A 25,847-nucleotide genomic window follows, 5' to 3' on the forward strand; every position below is an offset into this window, starting at 1 on the left:
TAAATAAATACACCTTATTGCAAACAGTCCTTCTTTACACAAGTATGTGTACATCAGTGGGACTTTGAAAATAACACATGGTAATATTATTCTTACCTGCTAAAAGGTGTATATAGATTATTATTTAATTGACAAAGAAAAGTGGAAAAGGGATCACCAATGGTCATTTTCAAAATTAGATGACAAAGTGCCTGGGACTTTTCATTTTCTGTCTGACCCCCAGCCAGCAGAAGATGGGGAGGAGGCGAGGTGAACAGAAAGGGAGTAAATCAAGTTGACTTGCATGAATAATTAGGGAGAGGTGGCTTGGGATTCTGTTTTCTGGAGAGAACAGCATAGCCTGTAAAGTGATGATTCTGAGAGAGTTACTACTGGAGAAGATTATATGAGGAGACAGTGAAAAGGAGAGATCTGTGAAAAAGGAATGGACTAGTGGTTCTACCACCATGCTGACCAGGGATTACCAATTTTCTCCCAACAACACTCCTTGTGACCTTGGGCAAGTCCTTTTAATTCCCATTTAAATTGAAAGCTTTTTTGGGCAGGGACTTATCATACCTGAATGCTTATCAACATTGTACAGCACTGCATCATCCGATAGCACTATAAACATGATAAGCATTATTATTATTACATGGTAGAATGGTTATATAATGCTGCAATGGTAGCAGCTCAATAGGGTACTCTAAAATAGAATAAGATTCACTCAGATTTAATGGTGTCTGCTCTAAACAGATCTTTTCATAATGTTTAGCTAAAATTTCTCAAAGTGAAAAATTATTTGTGTGACCATACTTTTTAAATTGTCATTTATTATATTATTATTTTGGAATAAAAAGTATCTGATGATTGCCTTTTACAAAATTAATTTAGGTAGAAGTTATAATCTGGTCTGCCACTATCATGAGGTTTTGTTACAAAGAGAACCTCTTAATCAGTTCTCTTTGTTAGTAAAAGGAAATGTTGTTTCCTTTTACTAATAAACCATACCAGTATATTTTCAGCAATTCACAATGCACAGAAGGCAGCCACCTCAAACTACAGATTACGAGCATCTCAATATTTCTGGATAGGTGAGTTCACATTTCTTCTAGCCCAAACAATATAAACATTAAACGTCTGGAAGACAAGACCACCAACACCACATCATATTCAGGCACAGTGTTTTCTCCAAGTGTGAAAACAGATTCCAAGTCGAAGGAAAATAATCAGCGAAATAAAAGCACACTGTGCCAGTGAGCAAAATCGAATGGTGCAGACGTGAAGGTACTCACGAGGCACACTGGTCCTTTGCCCACGACAGGAGTGCTTTCTTTACAGACAGCTGCCACTTCGACTGGATTTTTGCACTTTTCTTCGCAGGAGGGCTTGCAGTTGGTGATCGGCCATCATTTGTCACACTCCCTTGCTCTGCTCGACTGTAATCACCAGCAAGAGTACCAGCAAGTTCTTGTATCTACCAAAAAAAAACAAACCCCACACATATTAATGAGGCTTAATGAATATGAATATGAATATTTTTTTCAGTCTACAACGCTACAGCGTACTATCAAGATATCCATTAGCATTATCATCACTCCAGATTTTGAAATACTTTCAAATTAGCAGGAAATCTGGAAATAGCCAAACAGAAAATATTCTTTTGTGAGAGTTGATCAAATACAAGTGAATGATTTGATTTGCTAAGGATCTGTAAATCCAGTCAGTAGCACATCACATTACTGACCTTGTGCCCTTTGTGCCATGGAAGAGAGGCATGCATTGAAAAGGGAGAAAGGGAGAAAGGTGTGCTAGAAATGTAAACAGTGCCAGCAACCTAAGTCTGTGTCAGCAGAATATGTTCACCCAGTCTTAGGCTCAATGTGATCTACAGGAAACTGAGCACCAGGGTTGCACCGGGATGAGAGTTAAAAAGAACTGGACCAGTCATGACCATGGCGTTAAGTTGGCAAAACGCTTTACAATATACTCTGTGGCTTATTTAATCTGGTCCTCAAGAACACCTCCAGGCCTTCCGGTGACCAAAAGAAGCAAATCTTTCTGGTTCTCAGACCAAATGTCTGATTGTGGACATCTGGAGAACCAGATCTGCTGGGTGAGGGTTTCCTTGAGGACCAGATCAGAGATCCCCTGTCTAAATGACAGCAGGCGCAGAGGTATGGTTTACACGTTCAGAGAATGAAAGTAAATCCACTCCCTACAAAAAGGACTACATTAAGCTATTGATTATTTCAATATATTATACATAGCAATCTATGTTTTAAATAACTATTACATTTTATACTCCATCCTGGTGCAGGTTTGAAGTTTTACAGACCGGGATATCATTAGAACAGTTTCTATCTAAATCAACTATTTTGGGCCTTATTCATCTTCAGAAAAAAACCATAACAAATCAGGCTTTTACATTTTTTGCTAAGTAAATTCTGAAACATCAGGGACACAAAAGGCAAATGATCTCCCCTTTCTTCCTTTATACCAAGACTGCAGATGCTGCAACTTGGACTTACAATGTGGTTTAATAATTCAGGTGAAACCTTCCCCGGCTTCTCTCATGTTTCATTTCTTCTATCACAAAGGCTGGTGTGTATCATTAAGCTGACTACTTACATGAAAATGCCAAATGATTGTCCACATTAAACCAAGCACAATTGAGGGCTTGCCGTCAAGGATGTCAGCAACATGAACATTTATGACCTTTACCTGGAAAAAAAAAAAAAAAAGAGGATCAATAAATAATAGAGCAATCCTACAGAATAAATATATATGAGCTATGAATTTTAGAACTGAAACTTATACTCACAGATTTGCTTTCTAAAAAATTCAAAGCAGTTTCTATGTTGCTCCTCTGCTGGAAAGTATTACTTCCTTTCTCCCGTGTCTAAGGCATGAAAAGCACACAAATAGCAATTCTGAAAGTGATCATATTGTTTTACAGTATAGAAAAGTAACTTTAATAATTCTTTTCTCTGTTACCAGTTTTTCGCCAGAAAGCACTTCAAGCAGGTCCAGGAGCATGTGACCATCTGTAATATCAATAAATAGGTCCGATATGCTGGAAGGTGGGGCATGCTGCAAGAAATATTTGTTAAGAGAAATCACTTTAAAGCAAAGAATCACACTGATTTAACTCAACTGTTCATTTACAATTACTTCCTTGCATAATTTGATCTCTACCCTTTATGAGAGAGGGAGTGAAGGATAGATCTTCATTTTGCTATGATGATGTGTTTTACACTATGTGAATTTTATTACATATGATGTTGTAAGCCACCTAGGGTCCTATAAATGTGAAATTAAATTAAGATAACTAAAAAAAAAAAGTACAATATGTAGCAGCACCTTTTGTCCTCACATACACCAGGCCATATAATCATATTTGAAAACAAAAATTTGTAAAGACATTATAAAGTAGGAAACATGACTCCATGGTACTGTACATCCATGAGGAGCAGCATTGCCTTTTGTCCTCTCCTTTTTTACTCTCCGAAAAAGGTAACTGGATGCAGAGATCAGAAATCCACTGGGTTATCTTACAGCATAAATCATGAAAACAAACATTGGCATGTCTCTGCAAAGAAATCAAGATTGCTTACTGGTAAACAGGGTTGTTTGTTGACAGCAGGATGAAATCAGCCATAAAGTGTGAGTGATGCGTCATCCAATGGCACTGACATGGATCCAGCTCTCTCAGCTCAGTTAATACTTTACTGAGCGTGCATGGGAGTTTTTGTACACACACCAACTCATGAACCCCATCAGTCTCTTCCAGAGCTTAAGCTTTAGCAAGGCAGTCAACTCTCCAAGAAAGTGGTTGGGTACAGAGTATGACCAATTCATACTGCTGTCTACCAAGAACCCTGTTTACAGATAAGCAAACTTGTTTTCTCTATTGACAAAAAGGCACAAATTAGCCATCATGAATGGAGAGTCCCAAGCTGAAGCTTGCATCGCAGAACAAAAACAGATAACCCCTCTTCACCAGTTGAGAATTGACTACTGGGAGAACAGGCTGCAAAGAACTACTTGTTCAACATTCCTGTCTTCTTGGGACATGCTATCCAGTTAGTAATAGGACATGAAGATGTGAACAGATGACCAAGTAGCAGCTTTACAAATGTCTTAAATACAAGCAGACCTGAGACAAGCCACTGAAATTGGCCTGGCTCTTGAGTCTTGAAGTAATCTGTAAACCAGCTAACATTTATTTATTTATTTAGTTAGTGCTTTTATATACCGACGTTCATCAGGGATAGCACATCAGTTCATAATAAACGAGAAACTGCGCCAGAAGGTGCGCTTAACAATTAACAGAATAATGATACACTGCGGTTAGGATGCAGTTGACAAGTAACTTAATAAAACTGGTGCATATAAAACTGCTAAGATAATAAATGACTCTTTGCCTATAACGTAGATATGAAAGAGAACGAAGAAATTGTCTTTTGGGTAAATTATGTACATAGGCTATTGGGTAATTATGTACAGAGCAGTTGAGTAGTTTTTTATAATAACTTACAGAGACATTATTATAATAACTTGCAGAGATACCTTACAGAGTTACTGCATTGAGAGGATTCCCAAAAGAAGTAAAGGCGATGAAGTGGAGAACATGGTGGGTGGGACTGGAAAGGGGTAGGTGAGGGGGTAGGAAATGAGATGGGGGAGGGTGTAACCCAGGGAGGGTTTCAAGAGGTCGGAGATTTTTTTTTATGAGGGTGGTTTAGGTGTATGCTTGCGTGAACAGCCACGTCTTTAGTTTTTTTTTGAAGATTTTTAGGCAGTCCTCCTGGCGTAGGTCTACGGGCATTTTGTTCCATAATGCGGGGCCAACTAAGGAGAGTGTGCGTGTTCTGGTAGATGCCAGGTTGATGTTTTTGGGGGAAGGTGTAAGTATGGTAGCGAGGTATTGGTTCCTGGTTGGTTTAGAGGGTTTGTGGAATACTAGTGAGTCATTGAACCAGTTCATTTCGGGATTGTGGAGAGCCTCATGTATGATAGAAAGGGTTTTGTATTGGATTCTGTATGCAATAGGGAGCCAGTGTAATTCCTTAAGTACAAGTGTGATGTGATCATTTCTGCGCGTGTTAGTGAGTATCCGTGCAACTGAGTTTTGAAGGATTTGTAGAGGGTGAATGGAATTTTTGGGTAGGCCTAGAAGGAGCGAGTTACAGTAATCCATTTTCGAGAATATTGTAGTTTGCAGCACTGTGCGAAAGTCTGGTGGGGTGGAGTAAAGGTTTTAATTTCTTTAGCGTGTGTAGTTTGAAGAAACATTCTTTTAGGGTGTTAATGAATTTTTTGAGGTTGAATGGGTGGTCTATCATGACCCCTAGATCGTGTACCTGTTGAGAGAACGAGATGGGTGGATATAGGGGGTGCAGCCGGGGAAGGGTGTTAGTTTGATTCTGTGGAGAGATAAGCATAATTTCAGTTTTCACCGTGTTGAGGGCAAGGTGAATGCTGGATAGGAGTTTACTGATTGATGATAGCGTTGATTTCTAGGTGTCCAAGGCCTTGGGGAGGGTATCAGATATTGGGATAAGTATCTGAACATCATCTGCATAGATATAGTGGGGAAGCTTAAGATCGGTTAGGAGATGACAGAGTGGTAGGAGGTAAATGTTGAAAAGTGTAGAGGATAAAGAAGAGCCTTGCGGGACTCCTTGATTGAGGGGTATAGGTTCAGATTCATGGTTGCCTATTTTGACTTTATAGTTTCGATTACTTAGATAGGATTTGAACCAGTTATGTGCAACATCTGATATTCCGATTTCATAGAGTTGCTGCAGGAGGATATTGTGGCTGATTGTGTCGAATGCTGAGGATATGTCTAAGAAAGCAAGGAGATATGATTGTCCTTTATCAAAGTCCTTGATGAGATGGTCTGCCAGGGAAAGGAGGAGAGTTTCAGTGCTATGGAACTTCCTGAATCCATACTGAAATGGGGAGAGTAGGTGTGAATCATCGAGGTATTCGGTAAGTTGTTTATTGATCACTTTTTTGAGAATTTTGGATATGAAGAGGAGGTTTGAGATGGGGCGGTAGTTGGATGGGACAGTGGGGTCAAGCTTGGGTTTCTTCAATATTGGCTTAACTATTGCTTGTTTGAGGGGGTTGGGAACTACACCTGAAGTGATAGAGGCATTTATAATGTTGGCGATGGGCTGGGCAATAATATCAGGGATGGAGAGTAGGTGTTTAGTAGGGATTGTATCAGAAGGGTGGGAGGAGGGTCTTGATTTCTTAAGGAGGGATTCAATTTCAAGGGCAGTTGTGTAGTCTAGGGAGGTTATGCCTTTGGGGGGGATTAGGAAGAGCTGGAAAAACATCTTGTCGGTTTTGGAGGGTTGGGGAGGAGGTGGTGGAAGAGGGGGAGAAATGTGTGAGTAGTTTCTTGGTTTTATCTTGGAAGAATAATGCGAGTTCCTCACATTTGGTTTTAGCTATGTCCTCTGGTATGCCTATGGGTGCAGATTTGGGTAATGAGGCAACATAGTCGTAGAGAGCTCGCGGATTGTATTGGTATTGGTGAATTCTGGTGGAATAGTAGTCTCTTTTGGCAGTATTTAGCCTTTCCCTATAGCTATGTAGGAAGGTTTTGAATTGGGCAGGGAGTGTTGGGGTGGGGTCTTTGTGCCAGGACTTTTCTATTTTTCTAAGACTATGTTTCATGTCTTTTAAATCTATACAGTCTGCTATACATGCTATACAGTCTGCTAGTCAACTAGACAAAATTCGTTTGGCAACTGTCCCTCCCAATTTATCGGGATCAAAGGACACAAACAGCTAAGAAGCTTGACAGTGAGGATGAGTCCTCTTTAAATAATAAGCAAGAGCTCTCTTGCTGTCTAAGTGAAGAGACCACTCCTCCTTTGTGTGCATGAGGTCTTGGAAAAGATGTAGGTAGCACAATGTGGAATATAGATATCACTTTTGGATGTAACTTAGGATGGTTCTACAAACTTACCCTAACATGAAAATATTGAAGGTATGGTAGATATGAAACCAGACCATAGCATTTCTTCAGTCAAGGTTCATCTGAATGCCACTGTGGCATATAGTCAAAAGGTGAAAGGGGCTCTGATCTTTCAGCACCCCTTGGAGCTAAGTGAAAGAGAAACATTATCCAGGTGAGAAACTTCAAGACCACCAACTTGAGAGGCTTGATAGGAGATTTTGTGAATTTAACTAGCACATTAAAAGTTTCAAGGCACTGAATGTTTACGGACCAGAGATTAGGAGTGCCACATTCCTTTCACAAACTTCAATACCAAGGGGTACTGAAAGATTGGAGCCCCCTTCCACCAACTGGCAATATACCTCAATGGCGCTAAGATGAACCTTGACTGAAGAGATGCCTGAGAACGAGGAAGAATAAATACTGAGGAAATCCCTTGGGCCACAAAAGTGAAGGGAACTAGCTGGCTGGTCCCACATCAAGTCATGAACATCTTCCATTTAAAACTATAGCAGCACCTGGTTGAAGGTTTCCTGGTAGAAATTAGTACATTAATAATAATGTTCCAGTCTAGCACAAAAGCATAAGGAGCAACTCGGATGTATAGAGTTGAACGTTTTTACTTTTCGTTTGACTTCTGAGGCAAACAGGTCAATCAACGGCTCTCCCCAGTGATTGCACAACTCATCCATGATCCTATGATCCAAGGGCTATACATGCAGTTGTAGTACTTTGCTGAGGCAGTTCGCCAACATATTCTGGATCCCTGGAAGGTAGGGCACCTGGAAATAGGCATTGTGATGACTGGCCCACAACCAAATTTGGAGGGCCTCCTGGCAGAGGGCATAAGAGCTTGTACTTCCCTACTTGTTTATGTAGAACATGGCCATTAGGTTGTCTGTCTAGATCAAGATTCTCTTTTTTGAAAGAGAATCTTGATCTAAACAGACAACCTCAGAGCATAGTGAATGGCTCACAGCACCAGGCAGTTGATTTGCAGCTGACTTTCCACTGGGGACCATGACCCTTGGGTCCACGTCACCCCTTGTGCAAGCCCCATCCTTTAGTGGAGGCATTGGTAGAAAGTCAGATGGTGCTGCAGAACCTACAGTGAGAAACTCACCTTTAGAATTTCCAGATTCATCCATCACTGAAGGAACTTCCTCATCCTGGGGTATTTGGAGACTTGGTGGGATAATGGCTGATGGAGCTGATCCCATTGGCTTTGGAGACCCCATTGAAGGCTCTGCACGTGCAAATGAGTCATGAACAAATGGTAAGAGGATGTCCCCTCTCACCACTTGTTTTTTCTTTGCCTTGAGTCTCATCTCCAGTGTATTAGACAGAGGCGGAAAATTTCTGGTCAAGATGGGTCTCTTAGTTTAAAATTGCAGCATTTGCTTATAGAAACATAGAAATGATGGCAGAAGATGACCAAACAGCCCGTCCAGTCTGCCCAGCAAGCTTTCACACTATTTTTTTTCTCATACTTATCTGTTACTCTTGGCCGTTAGTAACCTTTTGGTTCTATTTCGCTTCCACCGCCACCATTAATGTAGAGAGCAGTGTTGGAACTGCATCTAAGTGAATATCTAGCTTAATTAGTTAGGGGTAGTAACCGCCGCAATAAGCAAGCTACACCCATGCTTATTTGTTTACCCAGACTATGTAATTCAGTCCTTGTTGGTTGTCTGTGTATAGATCCACTTTTCTTCATTTCCCCTGCCATTGAAGCAGAGAGCTTTGCTGGATATGCACTCAAAGTGAAGTATCAGGCTTATTTGGCTTGGGGTAGTAACCGCCGTAACAAGCAAGCTACTCCCCGTTTTTTTTTGTGAATGGAAATCTTTTTTTCCACATTACCTCTTGCCATTGAAGCTTAGAGCAATGGTGGAGTCGCATTAACCGTTTGTATGTTTATTAAATAAGGGTATTATCTTCAGGTAGTAGCCGTCATTCCCGCGAGCCACCCACTTTTTATTCACATCCTCTAGACTTTATGGATCCAGTGTGTTTATCCCACACCCCTTTGAAGTCCTTCACAGTTCTGGTCTTCACCACTTCCTCCGGAAGGGTGTTCCAGGCATCCACCACCCTCTCCGTAAAGAAATAATTCCTGACATTGGTTCTGAATCTTCCGTTTGATATATGTTACTGACTAATGTGAATCTTTACAGTGCGTTTTTCAGGAATTCTTAAGATATGAGGAAATGGAAGGGTTGAAAATAAAGAAATCGGAGGCCATGGTCATGTTCAACGAGGTAAAAGGTTTGTGGGGATCTGAATTTCCTTTAAAGTGAGGAGACTCAAATATTTAGAGGTTTTTTTTGCCCAGAGCTATCAAAGCCTTACAATCTATGAATTTTTCTTATTTGCTTTTTACTACCAGATTATTGCTGCAACAGTGGACTAGGTTTCCTATCTCTCTAACTGGTAGGATTCATCTACAGAGTACGATGATACTTCCTAAAGTATTAACCTGTTTGAATCAAAATTACCAATAAGGGCCCTGAACTTGGTGGTTGATGAAACAGATAAGTATGGGAAAATAAGTGTAGGAGCTTGCTGGGCAGACTAGATGGGCCAATTGGTCTTTTTCTGCTGTCATTTCTATATTTCTAAATGGATATATGTCTTTCAGCTATGACCTATGTATATGACTGAAAAACGTAGCAGCCTTAATTAATAGAATTAAGAGAGAAATTTTGTGGTGGGGTAAACGTGCCAGAATTGCTTTACATTTATTAATGAAGCCTATCCAACAAGGTGGATTGGGTCTGCCCAATTTTAAGTTATATAAGATAACTTGTAATAGGAGACATATTGATTACACATCAACTTTTTATTATATGCCTGTGAAGGTGGAACAGGCGTTGATTTAAGCTGAACTATGTTATATAGTTATAATTAGTGAGGTTTGGGTGGACCCTTGGACACTGTGGCAGCTGACCACGCCCACGGGGGGGAAGTCCCGTGAGGGGCCACAGGTCAGGCTCAGCTTAGGACACACAAACACAGAGATTGATCTTTTATTAGACAATGTGATGAAGCCACCAGAGGTGGCAGTAGTGAGCAGTAGAAGTAGCCCAGCTGGGCTAGTGTCCCTCAGGTGCTGGAACAGCGACTCCTCCGGTAGCAGTGCTGTAGTGGAAAGAACTGAGAATAATGAGTTCAGTGGAATATGCACAAAGCCGCAGTATGGAGAACCCCAGGATAGGGAAAGCAGGCCCTCAAGGAGCGAGTACCTGGCTCCAGGGAAGAGCTCTGAGGTGAAGATGGTAGTACTCACTGGTGTTGAAGATAGTGAATCCTTCCAGGCAGAAGAGAAGGTAGGAGCAGGCAGCGAGTCAGAGAACATGGGCCCTCGAGGAGCGAGTACCGGTCTCCTGATAGCGACCTGAAAAGCAAGTGAGGCACCCGAGCAGCGCGTACCCCATTAGCGTTAAGAGTCCAATGGAAAATTGGAGAGGCAGAGTAGCTGGGTACGGAGATAGAGTCCCATCCGTAAGATTCCCCTTGCTAACTCAAAGGCTAGCAAACACAGTAGGCTTTAAATATCCGGGCAGCATGACGTCATCACAGGGGGACGCCCCTGAGATTCGCGCCAAGTAGGAAATAAGAGTGAGGGCCGCGCGGCGCACGCGCCCTAAGGTACCAGCTGTGCATGGCGGGAGGCAGCGCCAAAGCCGGTCCGGGGACACAGGAGAGGACAGCAGGCAGACGGCGCGGCAGCCAGGCATCCATCCATAGTGAGAGGAGGTGCAAAGGAAGAACATAAGAACATAAGAAAATGCCATACTGGGTCAGACCAAGGGTCCATCAAGCCCAGCATCCTGTTTCCAACAGTGGCCAATCCAGGCCATAAGAACCTGGCAAGTACCCAAAAACTAAGCCTATTCCATGTTACCATTGCTAATGGCAGTGGCTATTCTCTAAGTGAACTTAATAGCAGGTAATGGACTTCTCCTCCATGAACTTATCCAATCCTTTTTTAAACAGCTATACTAACTGCACTGACCACATCCTCTGGTAACAAATTCCAGAGTTTAATTGTGAGTTGAGTAAAAAAGAACTTTCTCAGATTAGTTTTAAATGTGCCACATGCTAACTTCATGGAGTGCCCCCTAGTCTTTCTACTATCCGAAAGAGTAAATAACCGATTCACATCTACCCGTTCTAGACCTCTCATGATTTTAAACACCTCTATCATATCCCCCTTCAGTCGTCTCTTCTCCAAGCTAAAAAGTCCTAACCTCTTTAGTCTTTCCTCGTAGGGAAGTTGTTGCATTCCCCTTATCATTTTGGTAGCCCTTCTCTGTACCTTTCTCCATCGCAATTATATCTTTTTTGAGATGCGGCGACCAGAATTGTACACAGTATTCAAGGTGCGGTCTCACCATGGAGAGATACAGAGGCATTATGACATTTTCCGTTTTATTCACCATTCCCTTTCTAATAATTCCCAACATTCTATTTGCTTTTTTGACTGCCGCAACACACTGAACTGACGATTTCAATGTGTTATCCACTATGACACCTAGATCTCTTTCTTGGGTTGTAGCACCTAATATGGAACCCAACATTATGTAATTATAGCATGGGTTATTTTTCCCTATATGCATCACCTTGCACTTATCCACATTAAATTTCATCTGCCATTTGGATGCCCAATTTTCCAGTCTCACAAGGTCTTCCTGCAATTTATCACAATCTGCTTGTGATTTAACTACTCTGAACAATTTTGTGTCATATGCAAATTTGATTATCTCACTCGTCGTATTTCTTTCCAGATCATTTATAAATATATTGAAAAGTAAGGGTCCCAATACAGATGCCTGAGGCACTCCACTGTCCACTCCCTTCCACTGAGAAAATTGTCCATTTAATCCTACTCTCTGTTTCCTGTCTTTTAGCCAGTTTGTAATCCATGAAAGGACATCGCAACCTATCCCATGACTTTTTACTTTTCCTAGAAGCCTCTCATGAGGAACTTTGTCAAACGCCTTCTGAAAATCCAAGTATACTATATCTACCGGTTCACCTTTATCCACATGCTTATTAACTCCTTCAAAAAAGTGAAGCAGATTTGTGAGGCAAGACTTGCCCTGGGTAAAGCCATGCTGACTTTGTTCCATTAAACCATGTCTTTCTATATGTTCTATGATTTTGATGTTTAGAACACTTTCCACTATTTTTCCTGGCACTGAAGTCAGGCTAACCGGTCTGTAGTTTCCCGGATCGCCCCTGGAGCCCTTTTTAAATATTGGGGTTACATTTGCTATCCTCCAGTCTTCAGGTACAATGGATGATTGTAATGATAAGTTACAAATTTTTACTAATAGGTCTGAAATTTCATTTTTTAGTTCCTTCAGAACTCTGGGGTGTATACCATCCGGTGTGGGTGATTTACTACTCTTCAGTTTGTCAATCAGGCCTACCACATCTTCTAGGTTCACCGTGATTTGATTCAGTCCATCTGAATCTTTACCCATGAAAACCTTCTCCATTACGGGTACCTCCCCAACATCCTCTTCAGTAAACACCGAAGCAAAGAAATCATTTAATCTTTCCATGATGGCCTTATCTTCTCTAAGTGCCCCTTTAACCCCTCGATCATCTAACAGTCCAAATGACTCCCTCACAGGCTTTCTGCTTCGGATATATTTTAAAAAGTTTTTACTGTGAGTTTTTGCCTCTATAGCCAACTTCTTTTCAAATTCTCTCTTAGCCTGTCTTATCAATGTTTTACATTTAACTTGCCAATGTTTATGCTTTATCCTATTTTCTTCTGTTGGATCCTTCTTCCAATTTTTGAATGAAGATCTTTTGGCTAAAATAACTAAGGTAGGCGGAGTGAAGCCGTCGGGAAGGGGCGATTGCAACATATATTGTATGAAAATTGGTTCTTACCTGCTAATTTTCGCATTTGGAAACTGTTTGAGGCATGGTGTCTCCAACGCTCCTGCAATCCGTTGATGGTGGACGTCATCCGGGTGCTTGAATTTTTGCAGCAAGGACTCATTAGGGGGTTAGCGTTTAATTCCCTTTGGATTCAGGTGGGGGCATTGGGTGCCTTGCGGGGGTCGGTTGAATGGTGTGTCTCTAGCTGTCCATCCGGATATTGCTCGCTTTCTCAAAGGGGTTAAATATCTGCATCCGCCTGTCCGGCCTTTATGTCCCGATTGGAGTTTGAATCTAGTTCTCCAGGCGCTGTGCGACGCCCCCTTTGAGCCTCTGCACAGGGCTTTGTTGAAGGATCTGACTTTAAAAACAGTGTTTTTGGTGGCTATTTGCTCGGCCCGCCAGATTTCGGAGTATCCCACTCGCAGGTCACCAGCTTTCGGACTTTCTTAGGCTGTGGAAAAGCTGTTGATAGTCCCCGAATACCATCCAGAACCAGATTAACCCCTTCATTATTGGAATCCTCTTGAGTAACCTTAAGACCGAGGACATCCAGTACCTGGGGAATAAGCGGAAGAAGCTCATCTCACAAACAGGCGGACAACAGTAGGATCATCACCCTCCACCGGAGGGAGGTCATCCCTATCAGGATCATCTGTATCAGTGTCCACCGGATCAGGATTCTGGTCCGGATCCGCACCCGGTAGCTGCGCAGATCCGACCCCCAGACTTGGAACCGGCGCCGCCCCTGCCCAAAACCTGGGTCATGGGGATCCCCGCGACCATCCTCCCCAGGACGAAAGCGAACCACCGGGCGCTGCTGGGTGGCTGCAGGACATCCCTGCTTCAGAGGGGGCTCAGCGGGATCCCCAGCGCGCCCGGGTCTCTTTAAGGAAGTCTGTCTCAGTGCCAAAAAGGCCTGATGCATCAACAAGATAAACTCTGGGGAAAAATGTCCCGCGTCCACCTCTCCATCTGGGGGGTCCTAGGGGGCCGATTCCCCAGTCCCCAACATCGGATCTACTGCCATGGGGACCAAAGCAGGAGGGGGGGAATCCTCTTCTTGCTCAGAGTGTCGGGAGTCACACACACACACACACACACACCCGTGGGGGGGAGGGGCCACCCCCGACGGGCCTTCCAAACCGGAACAGTCTGGGCACAACAACTCAGAGTTCAAATTCTGCCTGCACACCCCACAGGAGTGGCTGACGGCCAATTATCGTGGCGCTATGGTGAGCCACATAGCCACACGGTCAGAGCAGCTGAGGGAAGAAAAAAATAGGCCCAAGACCTGCAGCCGCGCGAGCGCCGCTGGCAGCACGGGAAAATAAAATAGAAAAACAAGGCATCCACGAGGAACCGCGCTGTTCAGCCACCCGGGTGCTGAAAACGCGGCCTGAACCCGGTACACACACTGCCTACCTTCACTATCAACCCGGAGCCCCGGGAGAGGAAGGAAACGAAACTGCGACGGCTCAAAGCTGTCCCCACAGCCTGCTGCACAGCAGGTTCCCCCAGTGCAGACTCCTTACCTCAGACTGAAGAGGCTTTTTTTTTTTTTTTTAACTAACTTTAAACAGCTAAACTACTGAAGCCTGCACTAACAGGGATCGAGGGAGCAGCTTCGGGGGTAGGAAGACCAGGAGCCCCCGGCCTGTACACCCCGGGACGGAGCAGGCGAAACACAGTCGGGGGTGTCTAACCCCCCGGACGCTCGGCTTCCACTGAGGGATGGCCCATGAAGGTGCCTAACACCTCAGGAAGCAAACGAGAAGGAAAAATAAAATAAATTTCCTAACTACCCTGAAAAAAAACGAAGACTGCAGGAGATGCACCCTACCACCTGCTGGAGTCAGAGAAATACTGAGGGACTGCAGGTGGCACTCTCGTTATGTAGCAGTGCCCAAAGTTCTAATTGGTCTCTGACTCCACCTGCTGGTAGGGATACACAACCCACTTTTCTGGACTGATCTGTGTATGTTCAGGAACTTCTAAGATTTCACTTTAAATTGGTCGGTTTGTTTCAATCAGTATTAAAAGTTTGAAGATGGTTATGTAAAAATGTGTAAGTAAGGTACAAAGCTTCTCCATATTTAACCTTTGTAGGCAATAAAAAGTTTGGGTTTTTTTTAGATATTGCAGGTAAAGGATATTTATTCAGTGTCTCATATCCTTTGGAGCAGATGGACAGGTGTTATTTTTTCAGAAACTCAAAGAACAATATTCAGTGGATAATACGCATTTTTATGCATACCTTCAAATTAGATGTTTTTTTTCTTTGAGAAAGTCAAAACTTCAACAACATGTCTATGAATATTAAGGCAATGGTTGACGTGGAACATCAAGAGACCCACATGGTTTTGTTGCTTTATACCACTTTAATACAAATAAATCTAACAGATGTTATGAATAATTTAGTAAAGAAATGGAAAAATGAAGAGGATACACGAGCAACTACAAAGACATATCAGAATTGCTTCATAAAGATTTTAAAAATTCAGACAATGTTAATTTGAAAGAAACAATATAAATTTTTGATAAGGTACTTTTTTCACAAAGAAGAGCATTTAAAGCATCTATAGCACATACAGATATTTGTGTTAAATGTGGAAAAGATAGGGGTACTTTGGGTCACTTATTGATTACCACTTATGAGGTAATTCGGTGTTTTAGGTAAAGTTCTGAGATATTTAGGAAATTTGCTAGCTCATAATATATCACTTAATGTAGATCTTGTCTTATTCAAGGATGTGTCAAAATTGGTGGCAAGTAAATTTCAGAAAATATGGCTGAGAAAGGCCTTGTTAGTAAAAAAAAAAAAAAAAAATCTATATTATTCACCTTCCCTGACGCAGTGAAGAAATACTCTACACCATTTATTAATTATAGAAAAATATGCAGTGAAATTGTGGGATCAAAAGAAAAAGGGGATTTCTGGAAATTTGGAGTCATTTATTTTCTCTGATGCATAGAATAAAAAGCCTGGTGATCAATGATATGTGACTGTTATGCTAATCTTTCCAAATGTGACAATACTGAATGTATATTAAAAAATATAAATGTTGCTAATTCTAGTAATATAATAGGGATGTTAAGGTGGGAGGGATGGGGGTTCTGAGTGGGTAAGGGATCCAGATGATCTGGAAATGAAGAGGCTGTAAAACATGTTAAAAAATGATATTTATCTTAAGTTATTGGACATGGCCATCAGATGATATGGTTCAGGGCTGTGACTTTGTATAAGTGTATTTGGGTTAATGAGACGGTAGGGGAGGAAGTAAAGCCATACAGAATGCTGGAAATGTAAAAATCTGTGAATTATGCTGGTTTTATGGAAAAAAAACAAAAACTGTCAAACAAATTTAAAGAAAGTTATAACAACGGGATGTGCTGATTTCATAAGGAAGCAGCGTGGATTAGCATAAACCTTCACTTATGCTCTAAGTTCACCAAACTATGATGCGAATTCACTAAGGTGAGAAAATTTAAATGCAGAACACATGTATTATTAGTGAATTGCATCCACTGAAGAAAACGGAATGTCTGGCAAATAACCCATGTTTTCCACATTAAAACCTTACCGTACTGTAACGAGTCAGCCTCTGTATGTTGTCTGTACTGTGCTATGTCCCCAACAAAAATAATCAGTTTTGAAACCAAAATCTATAAAGTGCTTTTTCTGTAAATCGGCGACTGGGTAAAGAAGGTCACAAGAAGTTACTGCTAAATATTAAATGCATGCAACTATGAGGCACCCTTCCCCCACCTCAGACAGTGCTCAAATCTTTTAAGGACAGGCAGGCAGGATAGGGCTACTGTCTATTACTTTACTTGTCTCCAAGCAAAAAGATATTTCTGTAGTACTGCAAGAAGGTGAAAATTTCTGCAACAATCTCACTTTAACCCCTCTTCAAATTTTAAAAAAACCTGTTATGTCGTGCCAATGGTAATACATAAACCATGGGATCCCTCACTTGCAGTGTAAATTCTTTTGTTTCATGTACTGTCACAGGTAGCCCTGAATTTGCAGAATGATACTTTTCCCACACTGTGTCATACCTTTGCCAGCTGTGAATTTATCCAGTTAGTGAAGGCTCTCTTCTGCGTGTGCGCCTGCTCCACTGTGAAAAATAGACAGATACATACACACATAAATAAATAAAGCCCCCAAAATGATTTACTAATGAAATTGTAACAAAGCGTTTTCATCTTAAAACAGTACGACTGCTTTTTCAGATACTGATTTTATTACTATGTCTACTTTCCTTTTTTGTTCTAAAACTTTACATTATATATATTTTTTTTCTTACGTAATTTTAGTAGAAGGTATGCATTTTGGCATTCATTTTAAGAAAAAAAAAAAAAAAAAAAGAATGCCTCATGTCCAAGTCCTGTCCATTCATCTGTCTGCCCGTGACCCTTTTTGAATATGTGTTACATACGCTGAACGGGATTAGGAGGAGAGACATCACCGCATTCAGAGAGAAATCATATGTCAGTAGTGGCCCAGGAGAGCGAGGCAGCAAGCCCAGAGCAGGTAAATAGAAATCCTACTACCACCAAGTCACAAAGGGGAGTTTAGGAATGTCAGGGATGCTGGGGGCATGGGGGGCTGCTAGCAGAGATGGACAGAATAATGTTTCATGGTGAACTGGTGGGCGGGGAGACAGCCAGATCGCAAACACCACCAGAGGTTCTCCACGCAGTCCCTCTGGGACTGGAATCTTGACATCAACGTGTTTAAAGAGGGCAGAGCCTGTGCTTTATTAAATCTGTCCTGATGGGGCTTTTCAGTCGTCACTGCTGTGTTCTGTTGGGGTTGGCCAGGATTTGTCAAGCCACGAAGGCGCAGGTCCAGGGAGGTAAGGAAGATGGGAGCTGCTACAATGGCGGACCCTACCAGCCAACAGGCTCAGTGGAGAGTGAGCTGCAGAGGAGGTGTCCTGCCCACCATCGGGCCAGAAAGGTCCACTGGAACACCCTGGGTGTATGCAATCTGGGGAAGTGCAGAGTGAAAATGGCGGGATTAAAGAGGCAAAATTTGTTTAAAAAGTCAATATATTCCACAATGAATATTTATTTCACTGCGATACTGTGCTGTATGAAGGAACTGTAAATTTTGTAACCAGACTTGGCAAAATCTTATCAACATATATAATTGGTATTCAAATAAGACATCTTTTTCAAAGAGTTAAAACTTAGAATTTAATGCTTTTCCACTAATAATTGTTTCATCCATTGGCTAAGAAGACGAGCTATATTCAGCCTACTTTAAATTGTTAAAGGCAGGGTAGAATAATAAGATATCTTTGCAATATAACATGCAGCTTTATAGCTCCGATATTTCCCTCACTTTCCTCATATATTCATATTAAAACTAGGAATCCCACCTCACCTGAGCCAACCTAAAGATGCTAATCCATTCCTGACTTTGCCTCCTAATGCATGTATGAAGCTGTAGTTCTGATTTTCCTAAGAAAGTAGGACTACAACTCCAAGCATGTGAGGGACCTGTTGGGCAGTTCTGTCAGCTCAACAGCAGAGGGACTCAGTGGACATTCTGGACTGCTTGCTTAGTCCTCCTAGCTCTATGGCCTGTGCTTCCTGATTTATTTTATTTACTTATTTATTTTTAATTTTTATATACCGGAATTCCTGTATACAATACAAATCAGTCCGGTTTACATGGAACGAAAAGATAGCCCTGGTCTGGGAAGTCAGATCAGGGTTTTTTACAAAGAACATTGAACAATAACATATAATACATTCATAATACAAAGAACATTGAACAATAACAATAAATCCTTAAATATTTTCGTAATTTAATTAAAATTAGGCCAATGGCATGTTGAACTTAAATTAAATGTAAGGTAAATTGAAATTTAATTTTGCATAAAATTGCATATTATTAACTGTAACACAGAATATTCCCAAGTTCAATCAGGATGCGGCGCTTAGTTACATTCTGGAGATTGGAACGCTTGCCTGAAGAGCCAGGTTTTTAACTTTTTTTTGAACTCTGGTAGACTGGGTTCGAGGCGTAGGTCAGGGGGGAGAGCATTCCAATGGTGTGGTCCTGCAGTTGAGAGTGCTCTTTTTCTTAGTAATGATGTTGCTGGAGGGGCGAATAATGTGCCTCTGTAAGCGCTTCTGATGGGTCTGGAGGATAGGTGTGGACGAAGTTGAGTTTGGAGTGATATAGGTGCGATGTTGTGTATTGATTTATGAATAATGGTGAGGGTTTTAAAAAGGATTCTCTGTTTGATGGGTAGCCAGTGGAGGTTGCTCAGAATGGGGGAAATATGTTCTCTTTTATTGGTGTTTGTTAGGATTCTGGCAGCGGCGTTTTGTACCATCTGTAGAGGCTTGATACTGTTAGCGGGGAGACCAAGTAGAATTGCGTTACAGTAGTCGAGTTTTGAAAAATAATGGATTGAAGGACGAGGCGAAAGTCATTGAAGTGAAGGAGTGGTTTTAACTTTTTGAGGACTTGTAGTTTATAGAAACAGTCCTTGGTGGTGGTGTTTATAAAATTTTTTAAGTTAAGTTGATTGTCAAGCCATGCTCCTAGATCCCTGACTTTTGAGGAGAGAGAAATGTTTAATGAGGAGGGTTGCGAAAGGCTGGGTGAGTAGATACGTGGGTCTTGTGAGATAAGTATCATCTCTGTTTTGCTGGAGTTTAAAATCAAGTTTAGGTTGGAGAGGAGTTGTTTAATTGGTTGTAAACAATCCTCCCAGAAGGAGAAGGTTTTTTGAATAGATTCTGTGATGGGTATGAGGATCTGGATATCGTCTGCATAGAGGTAGTGCGTAAGCTTGAGATTTGATAGCAAATGGCAGAGGGGGAGGAGGTAAATGTTGAACAGGGTGGGTGAGAGAGATGAACCTTGTGGTACGCCTTGGTCTGATAGGATGGGTTCAGATTCCTTATTGTTTATTCTGACCTTGTAGAACCTGTTTGATAGAAACGATTTAAACCAACTGTGGGCAGTGCCTTTAATTCCTATGTTTGATAGTTGGTCTAAGAGTTGTGAGTGGTTTACCGTGTCGAAAGCTGAGGATAAATCTAGAAGAACCAGTAGGTATGATTGTTTTTTCTCCAGATTCAGAAGTAAGGTATCCGTGAGAGAAAGCAGTAGGGATTCTGTGCTTAATGATTTCCGAAAACCATATGTGCAGGAGAGAGAATGTTGTGCTCCTCGAGATATTCGGAAAGTTGTTTATTGACTGCTTTTTCCATCAGTTTGGAAATCAATGGTAAGTTCGCAATGGGTCTGAAGTTTGCTGGGTCAGTGGGAGATGCGTTTGGTTTTTTCAGTAGTGGTTTAAGAATTGCTAGTTTTAACTGATTGGGTACCGTACCTTGGGCTAAGGAGGTATTAATGATTTCAGCAATGGGTTTTGCTACGGTGTTTGGGATGGAGGTGAGCATGTTGGTAGGTAGAGGGTCTGAGGGATGTGCAGCTGGTTTGATTTTTTTGAGTATGTTTTCGATCTCCATGGCGGATGTAGGTTCGAATGCCTCTAGACTGGCATTCTGAGAGATTTGGTATGTACTCAGAGGTGTTAGTGGAGCATTGTGGGTTGTAAGAGGTAGAGTTAGGTTGGAGATTTTTGTCTTAAAATAGGTGGCCAATTCATTGGCCTTGTTGAGTGCTTGTTGGTCTGGAATGGAAGGGGGGTTGGTTTGGTAAGAGATGAGACGTAAGAAAATAGAGCTTTTGAGTCTAAGATGAAATTGTGAATTCTTTTTGCGTAGAAGTCCTTCTTTGTTTTGTGTATGGCATTTCTGTAGGTGTTGAGGGTGTTTTTGTAGTCCAGTCTTGCTGTATGTGAGGGGTTGTTTCTCCAGCTTTGTTCTTTATTTCGTAGTTTTTGTTTCAGGGATTTGAGTTCCGGAGTGAACCGTGGACTGATGTGGCCATATTGTTCCGGTTTGGATTCTTGCCAAAGCCTGGTCTAAGTCATATTCTTGTCTCGTTTCCTGGTCTTGCTCTTAGACTCTTGCCTGGTTGGACCTAATTTGTGGCCTTATGTGGATCCTCTTCTCAGGCCCCTGTATTCTGTTCTTGTGCTCTTGTTTGTTTTAGTCTGCATTTGTGTTCCTTTTCTGGTCTCAGCTTTGCATTTAATGTTTAAATATTTGTTAATTGCTTTACAGATTTCAATAAAATTTCCCAAAGCCTTTGTGTATCTGGTCCTTGTTCTTATTCTTAAGTTCCTGTTATTCTAATGGGCACCTTCCCGATTCCCGTTCCTGCAGCAGCCCCCCTGCTCATGTGAGCATCTTCAAGTTCCCTGGCGAGTCATTCCTGCTGTCCATGTTCTCCCAGCCACCAGCACCCGAGGGTTCAACCCAAGGGAAAAGTGGCCAGTATGAGCAGAAAACTCCTTGTTCCTGTTCAAGCCCATCATCTGTATTCAAGTCTGCTCCCTCTTTATGGGGTCATAATTCCAGCAGTACACCATCACATCATACAGTGGGGCAAAACCACGACAGGATCAGCCTATTTGGGTTGACATGAATGAAGTGACAACCCCACATAGCAATCTTAATTAAAATATAATCATGCTGCTTTAAAAGGCCATGTTTCTTTCCTTTCTATATAAAAAAAAAAAAGGCCTAAGCTTGCACTTTATATTTTAAAAATCTGAAAATTACAAATTAAAATAAAAATTAACTATTTCTAGTTAGTTGAGTGTCTCAACATTAATGGCATGAAAATAAAATGAATAGATCAAAATGAACTCATGAGCTATTTTATTTTCATAGATACTTCAAGGCAGTTTCAAGATAGCAATTAGCATAATTAAAAGATTAAAATAAGTTCTTATGCTCAGAATTCTTGGAAAAAAAATATCCCACCCTCTTTTTTTTTTTTTTTCTGACATTTGCAATAGGTAATTTGAGAATATCTTCTGTGCAAGACAATTCCTTTTAGCATGCTTTTCAAGAATGTCTGTTTTGAACTAATGTCAAAGACAAGAATGTTCTTTTGAGATGTTTAGTTTTTTCCTCTTTTTCCTAGCCTAGCTTACCAATCTGAATGCTGTAGGCCAACCAAGTCCAACTTTTTGGGGGCAACAGTACTAGTGTAGCTTTTATGTCCCATCAGGAACATCACATCAAGATTTTCCATTGCTAATCACTCTGCCTATGACAGTGCCAGAATCTGCTACTAGGTATGTGCCACCAACAAGAAAAGTGGAAGAAAACAGGAAGAAATGCTCTCCTTGGTGACCACAACCTGCAGGAAAGACACACCAAAGTCTAAACTCAGCACAAAACTTAGCTGGATAAGTTTGGACTTATCCAGCTAAATGGCACTATTTAAATATTCGGTCACATTCAGGAGCCACAACTTGGCCACATAAATAGTTATCTGGTTAAGTGGTGAGAGGGACAGAGGCAGGGTGGGGGGCATTCCCGGGCATGGCTACTTCTCCGGCTAACTGAGAGTAAGTGCCGATATTCAGCCTTATCCAACTATATTTAGTCAGATAAGTTAGACCTGTTATTGAGGAGATCTAAAGTTAGCGAGATAAGTTTATCTGGCTAACTTTTAGATAACTGGGTATATTCAGTGGCCCAGATGACCACTGAATATCCTGCTTAGTGAGCCAGATATATTTATCTGACTAACTTTCTCAACCGGACAGTGGCTGAATCTCTCTCACTGATGTTTACATGGCATCTGCCAGCATGCTGCAGGTAATCTCAGGCCTGCTGGTGTGCCTCTTCCTCCCTCCTCTATGCCTGACCCCTGCTTTTCCTTCCAGCCGTGAAACTGGGGATCACAGCTCCTCATCCCTGCAGCACTGTCTGCTGTTCTTACCCTTTTCTCCTCTTCTGCTCTCCAACAGCGGTAAGAATAGCACTGTACCATACCAGCAGTACTAAGCAAGCAACAGTGGAAGAGAGCGGACAGGAAGCCCTTCTTCTCCCGCCACACATCGTAATATCTGCTTAAACTTGTATATAGTCTTGTAAATAGCTCGTTTCAGTTTTAATGCTTTAATTTCTATGCCCCCTGCTCTTTGTATAATCCTCCTTGTTTTCCCCTCCCTGTTGATTGTAATTTCTGCCTTTAGTTACAATGTGAACCGGTATGATGTATGCATACTAATACCGGTATATAAAAAGTTTCAAATAAATAAATATCCTCCTGAGTACCGACAGCCCACAGGAGGGGGGTGCGTGCAGGAAGATGTGCTTCCTGCCATCCCTCATTGAACTGTTGCATATCGGGCACTTTAGCTGGAGAGCCAGACAATCAATATCCCAGTTCTATGCACTACATGGACTCTGGTTACTCAGGGCAGGACTGGAAAACTGTTTTTAGACCAGCTCCGTAATTCTCTTGTGGACTCCTGCAGTGACCAAATGTCCACCTCGCATACCAGAATCCAACTGTATGATCTGTCTCTCAACAGTGGATCTCAACCCAGACCTCGGGACCTATCCAGCCACTCTGGTTTTCAGGTTATCCATAATGAATATACACAAGATATATTTGCAAGCAAATATATCTTAGGCATATCCATTGTAAGGATCCTGAAAACTATACTGGCTAAATAGTCCCGAGGACCAGGCTGAGAACCACTGGCACAGAGCACAAACTCAAATCTGCATTCAACCCGGAAAATAAATTTGGCCCATGAAATGTTTTATTTGAAAAAGAACAGCAAAATATTTCCATTGCAGCAAAAACCTAGATGGGCCACAGACTGATTTGAACATAGTTTTCATACAGTTTGTTTGTTTTTTTTGTAGCATACACCCCCTAGAGGAATCAGAAATATGAAATGACCTCAGGGTTACTCTGTGTTCAGCATGCAGCAGCACTACAAAATAAACTTATTACACAGTAAACTATTCTCCTAAGAGGATACAGAGGTGTCTTTGTGCTCAGAGGCGGAGTACCCGCCTAGTAGTTAGAGCTGCAGGCACAGATCCAGGGAAGCCAAGGTTCAAATCCCACAGACACTCCTTGAGAACTTGGGCAAGTCACTTCACTCTCTATTGCCTCAAGTACAAATTTAAACTGTAAGGCCTCTGGAGAGGGAAATATCTACAGTACCTGGCTGTAATCCACTTTTGAGGTGGCTGATCAGTCACAAAAGTCAAAATATAAATCAAAAATTAAAATTAAATTAAAAATGTGCAATGAGCACAATCTACCGATGGACAATCAGCAGTCTAAGCCTTAAGGTGTGCAAGAAAATGCCGTAAGACTGAGGGGTTCTCCCAACATAAATACTGTAAGCAATTTATCAAGTTCATTTGTCCTGGTGCTTACCAAACAAAGATGGCTGTTTTGCTGTTACAGCAGCTGCCCAGATATAATTGCAATGTAAATGTACACCAACAGTACTAGGGTAAACTGATTCCATAAAACCTTCTCCCCAAGGAGGGTTCTACAATATACTACTTATTACAGTATTAGAAAGACAATGAATGAATGAAGCAGAAAGCCTGGCACACATCAGAGAACTGTAGCAATCTCTATCCCCTCCCCTCCCACCTAAAAATGCCAACCACCAACGCTGCCGTTCCAATTTCCAGAAGTGTTTGGGACTGAAAAAGCAGGACAGAAAACGTAAATAGAAATAGCCAATATATGGATGCACTGTGGTTTCAGTCTGTGGTGGACCTTGTTGCAGAGAAGGTAAGAAATCAGCAAGCTTAAACTGCAGCAGGGGAGACTTACCAGGGTAAATTTTCAGTACTGGGCCTAAACTGCAAAGCTGCAGATACAAAACCAACCCAATTTTCAAACATAAGATATATGCATTAGTTGAAGATCAGGTTGCTATACAATATGTGTGTGTGAAACCCTATCCATTCCAGGTTATGTGCGTAAACAGCAAGGTACCAGGAAGGTCTGTCATGTGCCCTGCCCTTGAAAGAAGTCATATTCATCTGTGGAATTCCCCTTAAAAATAAAAAATAAAAAGTTTGCTTAACTAGCAAGTACTTGATTTTTTAATGGTTGACTAAAAGCTGGCTGTGTCAAGCAGCTTTTATGTGACCTTTTAATTTACTCTGTCTGGATGTTATTTCCCTGCTTTGTTAATTTGTTTTATTTTTCCAGGTTACATTTTAGTCTAGCTGTTATACTAATGCCAGTTATTTATTGTTCCCCACTTTGAAGCACTTCTATGGAAAGGCAGACCATAAATTGGAATAAATAAATCTCAAAGTGAAGTCCCAACAATGAGGCCTTGTCTACAGTGGCCTTTGGACCCATCTCATCACAAAATTAACAGAATTTGAATTAGCAAAAAAAAAAAGAGAGAGTCTGCTATACTAGGCTATAAGTATCAAAGTGGGCATTAATAGTCATTGATGGAAATAATACACAATCAACAACACTAACGCTGAAAAATATAAGTGCTGATGACGTTAAACATACTGTGGGAAAATTCTTTCAAGTTTTAGCAGAAGTCCAAAGCAGAATTCATTAAGGCCTTTAGCAGTTCCCTTATCCTGCATTTAAGCTTGTTCTGAGATTGCCTTGGTTCATTTAAGTTCCAAGGCCTTTTCTAGGACTAAGGTAAAGAAAAATTGCAGGTCACTCCCTCAAGTTCTACAAGAACAAACAGGGATAAGAGTAGAAGGCCCTGCCAAGTCCTCCCCTTAAAGGGATGAAAACGGAATACGTAATTTTTTTTTTTCTCAATAGTAAGTGTTATATCCCATATAAAGAGAGAGACTGCTGATAACATGTGGAGATGTGCAGTGATCAGATACAGTGTGTGAAGTGATCAGTGGGAGACTCTGTACTGGCAATAGCGAACAAGTGAAGATGAAAAATCCCAAATGATTAGCCTTGAACTGGAATAAGTGTGATTGTTATCAAGTAGTACAGCATTATTTATAGACCCTGACAGGAAAGTGATTCTACTCCATCTACTTCATCTCCTCCCTCAACACCCTTATCACTGGACAGGCGCACACAAATGTTATACCCTCACAC

General features: G+C 41.5%; 1 protein-coding gene across 3 annotated transcripts in view; it reads right to left on the bottom strand.

The window, feature by feature from the left end:
* Positions 1-25,847, bottom strand: part of SYNE2 (spectrin repeat containing nuclear envelope protein 2) — a 799,865-nt gene that overhangs the window by 652,384 nt on the left and 121,634 nt on the right. For all 3 annotated transcript variants that reach the window (XM_029598126.1, XM_029598125.1, XM_029598127.1), the window contains exons 3-7: positions 16,925-16,986; positions 2,977-3,072; positions 2,804-2,881; positions 2,611-2,703; positions 1,275-1,456 (exon numbers count right to left, since the gene is read on the bottom strand). In XM_029598126.1, coding sequence (XP_029453986.1) covers positions 1,275-1,456; positions 2,611-2,703; positions 2,804-2,881; positions 2,977-3,072; positions 16,925-16,986 — 511 coding nt within the window. The remainder of the gene's footprint in view (positions 1-1,274; positions 1,457-2,610; positions 2,704-2,803; positions 2,882-2,976; positions 3,073-16,924; positions 16,987-25,847) is intronic.

This window comes from Rhinatrema bivittatum, chromosome 4 (assembly GCF_901001135.1).
Source record: "Rhinatrema bivittatum chromosome 4, aRhiBiv1.1, whole genome shotgun sequence".
Classification (NCBI taxonomy): domain Eukaryota; kingdom Metazoa; phylum Chordata; class Amphibia; order Gymnophiona; family Rhinatrematidae; genus Rhinatrema; species Rhinatrema bivittatum.